Genomic DNA, 9,922 nt, shown 5'->3' with positions numbered 1-9,922 from the left:
CGCGGCCACGTGACCCGCCTCGGCCGCGCCGCCGCCGCCGAGGGGAGCGGCTGGGGCTGGGGGCGGAGTCGGAGACGGCCCGCCCCTGCGCTCTGCGGCAGCGTGGGACGTCGGTGGGCGTGGCCCGCGCGGGGTCGGGGTGGGGCTCGGGGGCGGAGCCGCGTGCCGCCCACGCCACTCACACTCCGAGACGCGCTGACGGGACAGGGGCGCCAGCCAATCGGCTCCCGCCCTCTGGAGGCAGGGACTCTGGGGCGGAGACTTCGGAGACTGCAGTTGCAGGTGGGTGAGCTCCAGGGTCCGCGGAGGAGTGGGCTGGTGGCGCCGCGTTCCCGGGCCTCGGGGTCGGCCCCGACGGGCCGCGGGGAAGAGGAACGCATTGGCTCCGTGGGCTGCTGCTCCCTGGCGTCCGGCCGCCGGGAGGGGGCTGCAGGATGCCCCTGGACTCGTGCTCTACCGCGGCCCCTACTTGCCTTCTTCCCTGACCCCCAGCCCCTGGGAGTCCTGGACACCCTGGCGCTCGACACCCTACACCTAGCGGCCGCCCACCCCGAACCCGGACCCTAAGGCCCGCCCAGACCCGGCCGGCATCCTGGCATCTGAGTCGATGCTGACCTTTATTGCGGCCCCCGACGTTCTGCAGCTACCCCACCTGGCCTAGGGCCCCCGGGAGCAAGCAGGGCTCTGCCTGTGGTCTGGGGGCCCCCGGGAGGCCAGACCCCCTGCTCGAACGCAGCGGAACCCAGGCCATAAGTTCTGCTGCCCTCCGGACTGGACTCCGCCTCGGCGGAGGACCGCACTGATGTCTGTTCCCGGAGTTGCTGCTTGTGGCTGTAGGTGACAGACACTTCGAGGAAAGCCCTCGCCGCCTTCTGTCCCTTCTGCCTCTTGGTCCGGGGGGCGGGGCGGGGCGGGGCGGTGGTCTCAGCGGCTTATTAAATGCCGTCGGGTGAGATTAGCGGGTTCATTTCTCTGGCTCCCAGAGAGTGCCCAATTGCCAGTTAGTTACCAGCTGAGCATTTCCACCCGTGGTTCCTATTCTGGGGCCGGAGCGACAGTGCAGCGGGCAGGGCATCTGCCCTGCACACAACTGCCTCCTCTTCTATCCCCAGCATCCCCTAAGGTCCCTCCGAGCCCACCAGGTATAATTCCTGAGTGCAGAGCCAGAATGACCCCTGAGCATTGCTGGGTACGGCCGAAAAACCCAAAAAGGGGGGTGTTATGCTATATTTTCAATAACTCTGGCTTGTGTATGAGCCTTCCAGAACTTTCCAAGGATGTAAGAATTTGATACAAATATGCAAAACGGTCGTGAGATGAATTGCTGGCTTGGCATACCGTCCTCGGTTAAGAAGCCCGAGGAAGCACTCGGCAGGGCCTACTCTTCTCTTAGCTGGCGCTCACTACGCCCCCGTCCCTTTTAGTTCCATTTTTGAGTTGGTTCTTTACAATATTTCTAGATATTTTAAATGCTAGTCTTCTCTTTTACAGAAATCAGGGCACGTGGCTTCTTCTCTACAGTCTCCAAAGTGCTTAATGTAGTACTACCATATAATTAGCACTCTTTATAATTAATACTGAAGAGAAAAATCTATTCAAAGAAAAAGATCTTGCTCTGTTTTGAAACATCAGTTGATCAGGCTGAAATCACTGGAAGACTGGCTGCAATCAAAGCCGAGATCACTCAGAGCACTGTTCAAGTTTAATAACTCTAATTTATGTAAAGTGACACGGACTTTTTTTTGTTTTTGTTTTTTGGGTTGCTTTTTTTTTTACCTTTATATCAGACTTGGCTCTTATGCTCGACTCCTGTGCTTTTATTGATTTAATTACTTAAATAGACTTTAATGGAGAGCATTAAAATAAAGAACAGTAGTTTGAAAATTGATTTGCTGTCTTGAGCAATGAAAGTATTTCATAGACACCAATAAGGAATCTTGTCAAATTCATCCTAATTTTATGTGCTGCTAAGAAAGAAAAATGCCTGTTTTTACTGTCTGATACTTCTCTTCACCACTTGGAAATTTTCACACTGTGGAGTGTCTGTCATTGTTTTTTAAGGCTAAGGCTGAGTGACAACTCACATTTTAAAGTCCACTCACAGATGAACATTTAGATTGTGCCCATGTTGCAGCTATTGTAAATAATGACAGTAAACACAAGGATGCAGGTAATTCTGAGGGAGTGATTTTATGTCCTCAGATGAATACCCACAATTAGAATTACTGGATCTTACAACAGTTCTGTTTTCATTTGGGAGGAGGGGGATGCAGTACAGACCAACTGTGGTCAGGGATCACTCCTGGCCGGGCTCGAGGAACTGTATAGGGTAGCTGGGCTCACCCAAGTTGGCAGTATGCAAGGCAAGCACCCGCTGTACTATCTCTCCAGCCTGATTTTATTTTTAGTTTTGAAAAGTCCCCATGCTGTTTTCCATAATGGAAACCACTGTATCTGCCCCGCCCCACCCCCAGTACTGTACAGAGCTTCTCTCCCTCCATACCCTTATCAATGTACTCTCTTTATTTAATATCCTTTCTAACAGGTGTGCTGACAGCTTGAGTTTTCCTTTGTGTTTCTCTGATGATTACTGATGTTGAATACCTTTTCATGCACCTTTCTTGGAAAATTGTCTATTCTTCCCATCTTAAAAATTAGATTGGCATTTGTGGTATTGCATTATGAGTCCCTTATTTATTTTGAATTTTACTTTTTGGGTCACACCCGGCACTGCACAGGGGTTACTCCTGGCTCTGCACTCAGGAATTACCCCTGGCATTGCTCAGGGGACCATATGAATAGAATCTGGGTTTGCCACTTGCAAGGCAAACGCCCTACCCGCTGTGCTACCGCTCCAGCCCCTTTATTTTGAATTTTATTCTATTTTAAGATATGAGGTTTATCAAATGTTTTCTCCCATTATATAAGCTGCCTTTATTTTCATTCCCCCCCCCCTCCTTTTTTGGAGGGTAGGATGTGAAAAATGCTTTGTTTTGTAAAATGTGATGATTTTATACCTGATGTTTATTTCAAGGCTTATGGTGGTGTTTTGATTCTTGCTTTATGTTGGTAGTTGTGGTAGCATGGTTGGTGGCTTTATGCATAAAGTTACTGCACTTCCACCACCACCAAAATAGTAGAGAGCGTCCAGCTCTCTACTGAGGCGCTCTGAGTGGGCCTCTTCCTTCCAGCCATCTCTCCCCAACCGCTTGCTGAACTCAGCTCTGTAGTGAAGCCCAAGGGTTGATCATCGTTAGCTCCTGTCTGTCCCCTTGCTTGATTTCTGTTTGTGCCATAGATGAGTAAGATCATCTGGCATTTGTGTTTCTCCCTCTGATTTATGGCACTTGTCACATTGTTGGTCTTTTGCTGTGCAGAGCTTTTTATTTCAGCTCACCTGTTTATATTTACTTTTGTTGTGATGCTTTATGCATCACATCCAAAATATTATTTCCAAGACCAATGTCAGGGAAATTTTTTCCTTTTTTTTCTCACCTGATTGAATTTAAGTCTTTAATCTATTTTCTGTTCATTTCCATGGTGCTATAAGAAAGGGGAGTTGGTTCTTTCTTTACAGATGGTTCTTTTTTTTTAAATCAGCTTGTTCATGCCTGTTAGTTACCCTGATTTCTTGATCAAATACTAGTTGGCCATATATGTGAAGGTTTAATTCAGGCTGATTATTCTGTTGCATTTTTGTATGTCTTTGCCTTTTAAGGCAATACTATATTATTCTTATTGCAGCATTGTAATATAGCTTGAAACAGGATGTGTAAAAGCATCCAGAGTCTCTTTTGTTTGTTTTGTGCCATACCCAGTGGTGTTCAGGGATCACTCTTGGCAGGCTCAGGAGACCTATTAGTGTGTGCCAGGCAAGCACCTACCCCTGCTGTACTCTCACTCCAGCCCTGACTCTCCAATATTTTTGTTCTTTCTCAGGATTACTTTGGCTGTTTGATGTCTTTTGTGGGTTCGTATTAAATTTGATTATTTTTATTATTTCTGTCCCAAAAGTGCCATAGAAATCTTGATATATATGCACTTAGTCTATTGATGACTTTCAATAGTAGATGGCTTTCATTTTTTACATTTAAAAAATGTACAGTATTCATTCCCATGAATAATATACATGCATAGATCTATTTCCATTTATTTGTATTTTTCAACTTCTTTCAGCATTGTCACAGTTTTCAGTATAGAGATCTATCATCTCTTTTAAATCTATTTCTAATTTGTTTTTCTTGATTTTATAGTAATATTTTCCTTTCTTTTTTCTAGGTAGTTCATTGTTATTACTGAGGCACATTAATGATATTCATATGCTATTCGTATGCAAGGTGCACTGTACCTTGACTGAATTTGTTGAACTCTAATAGTTTTTTTGGTGGAGTTTTTCAGATTTTCTATGTAACCAGTCATTTCACCTGTAAATGGAGACCATTTTACCTCTTCCTTTTTATATTATATGCCTTGGTTTTTCCTGCTGGACTCTTTGGCTCAGACTTCAGTTTTATGTTGAATAGGAGTGGTGTGAGTGGACAATATAACCATAGCCCTGATTAGAGGGAAGAAATTTCAGTTTTCCAATGATGAATATAATACTAGCTATATAATCTTATCTTATAGTTCTTTATTATGCTGAGGTGTGTTCTTTCAATATCCAATTGGTTGAGAAAACTTTTTTTTATCATAAATACAAGTTGTATACTGTCGCATTTAAAAATAACTTTTCTTGATCACGTAATTTTTATATTTTTATTAAGGTGATGTCTCGTTTTAGATTTACCTATGTTGAGTACCCTCGGTCCCAGAAATGAGCCCACATGGTAATGGGCTGAGTCTTTTAATGTGTTGATGAATTCAGTTTGCTAAGGCTCTGTTGAGAATTTTTGTATATCTGTTTATCATAGTTTTTTTTTGTTTTTGTTTTTTTATTTGGGGAGGTGGGGATTAGGCTACACCTGGTGGTACCAGGAATTACTCCTGGCTCTGTGCTCAGGGATCACTCCTGGTGATTCTTCAAGGATCATATGAGGTGTCAGGGTTTGAACCCTGGTTGGCTGCATGCAAGGCACGGGACTTACCCATGATACTCTCTCGCCAGCCCTGAAACACCAGAAATCTGAACCAGGATGCTTGATTCACATAGAACTTCACATGCTGCAGCCAGATGGCCTCTGACTCTGGCCATATGAATAAAACCTCAAGCAAGCTCCAGTTAAACCCACAAACTCAGGAGATACAGATTGTTATTTAAAGCTGCTTGTAACTTTTGGGGTGGTTAGCACACCACAAATCAGAACAGAAGTGGTGCACCACAGAAGACTGAGGCTTTCTATTCCTTTGGCCCCACTCACTCCCAGATCATTTTTCTTGCTTGCTTCCCATTTCTTGTGTTTGTTGGTTCCAACTCATATGCTTGGGACTAAATTTGTAATTGAGTTACATGATTATCTGACCTTCAACTCTCTTGGATTTCTTCTCTCTTTTTTTAAAAGACCCTTCTTAATATAAAGTCATATGCTGTTTCCTTCCTGCTTTTGAGTCCATCGACGTGGACCAATGCTCACGTTTCTCCTTTCATCCCTTAAAAAGGTGACCACTATGGTTTTTACCATTGATACTGAAAGGTTATCAAGAATATCCCTTTACCTACTTTTAACACCCAGATCTTGTCCAGCGTGATCAGTCATACTGGTCTCTTCTCTATCTTATGTACCCTCAGCCTCACAAACACTTGTAGTTAGTTGCAACAATCATAATGCACGACAGAGAGAGAGGGAAAAGAGAAAGAGAGAGAAAGAGAGAGAGAGAGAGAGAGAATCAGTGGGGGTTGGGGGTAATGGAAGGGAACTTGAGGACACTGGTGCTGGGAAATGTACACTGGTGGAGAGATGGGTGTTGGAACACTTATGAATGAAATTATAATGAATGAACAGCTTTGTTAGGGTCTGTCTCACAGTAATTCAATAAAAAGTTTAAAAAAGAGAGATTACAGATATGTCCAAGAAAAAAAAAAGGTGACCACTTATTAATACCATCTAACACTCTTGCCATTTTCAGTCACTTCTCTCATGTGGTTAGTAGGGGGTCACACCCAGCAGTACTGGGGAGCAGGACTGTGACAATGCTCAGAGGAGGAGTATAGTATGGTATTCGGAAAACCATGTGTTTCCAGGAGTTGAACTCAGGTCTTCCCACGTTAGATGTTAGCTCCGTGTCTCCACCACATCCCTGACGCCTCAGTCAGTTTTCTCTGAAAAATCGATTATCAGAATGCACATGCTGCAGCTTTAAGATCAGGACTGAAGTCTGCTTTGCTATTAGCTAACAATGTTTTGTTGGATCTATCCCCAAATGCTAACTGCTGCATAACTAACACCACTTACATACATAGGTCGTCATGTGCTAAAATTGTAAATAAGCTATTTATGCAACCTATTAATTGTGTTATTTAACATAATTATGTAGTCTTGAACAATTATCCTTTAATAACATACTTCTTACTCCAGTGAGCTCAGCATTATGAAAATCAATAGGAATTTATTATTAAAAGTCATGAAAACATGTTTCAAAGTTTGTTAGGATTATAATTATTCAACATCTTTGTGTTAATTGTCACTAATGACAATTTTTGGAGTTTGAACATTTAATTAGGATTTTACTACATCAGTGATTTTTTTTTTCCATTTCAGTTCCAAGATCAGATGGAATTGACTATGGATGAATCTCATGATTTTGATCAGCAAAGCTCATGGAATGGAATCACATCTGAGAAGGAAAACAACTTTCTTGTATCAGAAGATCATGGACAGAAAATTTTAAGTGTACTACAGAATTTTAGAGAGCAAAATGTCTTTTATGATTTTAAAATAATCATGAAAGATGAAATCATCCCATGCCATCGCTGTGTGTTAGCAGCGTGCAGTGATTTTTTCAGGTACTTCATCCATTTATGTCTCAGACTTGATAATGTGGGTAATTTCATTATTTTTATAACTAAAATATTTTTATTTTCTGAATTTTTTAGTGTTTTTTTAGTTACTAAAGCTCTATTACATTTTTTCAATGTGAGCATACATAATATGTTCTAGATAAATGAAAAGATATGTAACTATAGGTACTAAAATGATTAGAATGGACTACAGCAATAGTATAGGAGAGAGGGCATTTGCCTTGCATGCAGTAGATCCAGGTTCAATCACCACCATTTCGTATGGTCCCCCAAACACTGCCAGAAGTAATTCCTGAGTATAGAGCCAGTGGTAACTCACCCTTGAGCATCCTTGGGTGTGACCCAAAAAAAACCAAAAAAAATTATTAGGATGCTTATTAATGGATATCCTAAGGGTCAAGGGAAATTTTTCAGATTGAAAATTATTGGCTGGAGCGATAGCACAGCGGGTAGGGCATTCGCCTTACAAGCGGCCAACATGGCCGACCCGAGTTCGATTCCTCCGCCCCTCTCGGAGAGCCCGGCAAGCTACCGAGAGTATTCGATATGCCAGACACAGTAACAACAAAGTCTCCAATGGAGACGTTACTGGGCCCGCTCGAGCAAATCGACGATCAACGGGAGGGCCTTTACCTTTACCTTATTGAAAAAACTATTCCTAAGCAAGCAATATGAAGTAAATTTGTCATGTGCCTGCGAAGGGGACTGTCTGCCAGGTGGGAGGGTAACTGGGGATTTTGGTCACATTGGTGAGCAGATTGGCGATGGAATATTTTACACATAAAGCAACTGCATTATGAATAACTTTGTAAATCATAGTGTTCTAATAATTTTTTTAAAAAATTTAAAAAAGAAAAAGAAAACAAAGAGAAAAGAAAAAACTATTCCTGTTTACTTGTTCTTCTATGTTTCTTACTTTCCAGGGCTATGTTTGAAGTAAATATGAAAGAAAGAGATGGTGGAAGTGTTACTATTACTAATTTATCTTCCAAAGCAGTGAAAGCATTTCTTGATTATGCTTATACTGGAAAAACAAAGCTAACAGATGATAATGTAGAAATGTTCTTCCAGCTGTCATCATTTCTTCAAGTTTCTTTTCTATCCAAAGCTTGCAGTGACTTTTTAATAAAAAGCATTAATCTTGTCAATTGCTTGCAGTTATTATCTATATCAGATAGCTATGGCTCTGCGCGTCTGTTTGATCATGCATTGCATTTTGTACAACACCACTTTTCTTTATTATTTAAATCAAATGACTTCTTAGAGATGAATTTTGGAGTATTGCAAAAATGTCTGGAATCAGATGAATTAAATGTTCCTGAAGAAGAAACTGTACTAAAAGTTGTCCTTAGTTGGACTAAACATAACTTAGAATCCAGGCAAAAGCATCTGCCTCATTTGATTAAAAAAGTGAGATTACATCAGTTATCTGAGGAGACACTTCAAGAATGGTTGCTCAAGGAAGAGCATTTACTCCGAAGCACAAACTGTTTTGACATAATTGTGGATGCCATTAAGTCTGTGCAGAATTCCAGTGGACTTTTCCCTGATGCTCGACCATCCACTACTGAAAAATACATATTTGTTCACAAAACTGAAGAAAATGGAGAAAGGCAATATACCTTTTGCTATAATATTAAAAACGACTCATGGAAAATTCTGCCCCAACCTCACCTGGTTGACCTTCCAGGATCGAGTCTGTCTAGTTATGGAGAGAAAATATTCTTGACGGGTGGCTGCAAGGGATCGTGCTGCAGGACAGTGCGACTTCATATTGCAGAGTCGTACCATGATGCCACGGACCAAGCCTGGTGCTACTGTCCCATCAAAAACGAGTTCTTCTTAGTATCAACCATGAAAACACCCAGAACCATGCACACGTCAGTCATGGCACTCAATAGGTTGTTTGTCATCGGTGGGAAAACTAGAGGCTCACAGGACATTAAAAGTCTCTTAGATGTCGAATCATACAACCCTCTTTCCAAAGAATGGGTGTCGGTGAGCCCCTTACCCAGAGGGATCTACTATCCTGAAGCAAGCGCCTGTCAAAACATAATTTATGTTCTGGGGTCAGAGGTGGAAATCACAGACGCCTTCAACCCATCACTGGATTGCTTTTTCAAATATAATGCTACAACTGACCAGTGGTCTGAACTGGTGGCCGAGTTTGGACAGTTCTTTCATGCAACATTAATAAAGGCTGTCCCGGTCAACTGCACATTGTACATATGTGACCTGTCCACCTATAAGGTTTACAGTTTCTGTCCAGATACTTGTGTTTGGAAGGGTGAAGGGTCTTTTGAATGTGCAGGCTTTAATGCAGGAGCAGTTGGAATTGAAGACAAAATTTACATATTAGGTGGTGATTATGCACCAGATGAAATCACAGATGAAGTACAGGTCTACCACAGCAGCAGATCTGAATGGGAAGAAGTTTCATCAATGCCGAGAGCATTAACTGAATTTTACTGCCAAGTGATTCAGTTTAATAAGTACAGGGACCCCTGGTTTTCAAGTCTTTTCTAAAGACTTCGAGTTCTTAGGCATTCTGAAACTATTCCAGTTCCAGAGCCCTATAGTAAATTCGTTAAGCAGAATAGTTAATTAAAAAAAAGGTATTTTCCTCATAAATAAATAAAATGTTCCTTCTTCTAAGAAGTTACACTATACATAAATTAGCATCTCACAAGAACAAAATACAAAGTACATTTTATGTAAAACTACATTGAATCTAGTTTAATCTTGAATTTAGAATAGTACGAGAATAAAACCATAGGCTTTGATATTCTGATTTTTAAAGTCCTCTATCCATGAAAGACTTAGAGTAATGAATCAAAATTCACAAATTTGTCCTTTTTAGGTAGAAATATATTTAGGTAGTAGAATTATTTATACTCTATTATATGAAATGAAAAGTAAATAAGACATCAGAATCCTACCTTGTTATTACTCCATGTATAAATAAGA

The 9,922-nt window shown here is 41.7% G+C and overlaps 1 protein-coding gene across 1 annotated transcript; it reads left to right on the top strand.

Annotated features, from left to right (window-relative positions):
- Positions 1-150: 150 nt before the first annotated feature.
- On the top strand, positions 151-9,555 carry KBTBD3 (kelch repeat and BTB domain containing 3). The gene is made up of 3 exons (XM_056115051.1): positions 151-282; positions 6,696-6,940; positions 7,879-9,555. The coding sequence occupies exons 2-3, from the start codon at positions 6,708-6,710 to the stop codon at positions 9,479-9,481; spliced, it is 1,836 nt and encodes a 611-aa protein (XP_055971026.1). The 5' UTR covers positions 151-282; positions 6,696-6,707; the 3' UTR covers positions 9,482-9,555.
- Positions 9,556-9,922: the final 367 nt, after the last annotated feature.

Source organism: Sorex fumeus, unplaced genomic scaffold (genome assembly GCF_029834395.1).
Source record: "Sorex fumeus unplaced genomic scaffold, SorFum_2.1 ptg000028l, whole genome shotgun sequence".
NCBI lineage: Eukaryota > Metazoa > Chordata > Mammalia > Eulipotyphla > Soricidae > Sorex > Sorex fumeus.
The sequence above is the reverse complement of the archived record's forward strand: the minus strand, read 5'-3'. Positions and strand labels throughout refer to the sequence as shown.

What these genes read in the sequence shown, in the direction of transcription:
- KBTBD3 (XM_056115051.1), top strand. Translation starts at nt 6,708, where the DNA reads ATGGAATTGACTATGGATGAATCTCATGATTTTGATCAGCAAAGCTCA. An exon ending in GCGTGCAGTGATTTTTTCAG is followed by an intron (nt 6,941 to 7,878) that starts GTACTTCATCCA and finishes CTTACTTTCCAG; the next exon opens with GGCTATGTTTGAAGTAAATA.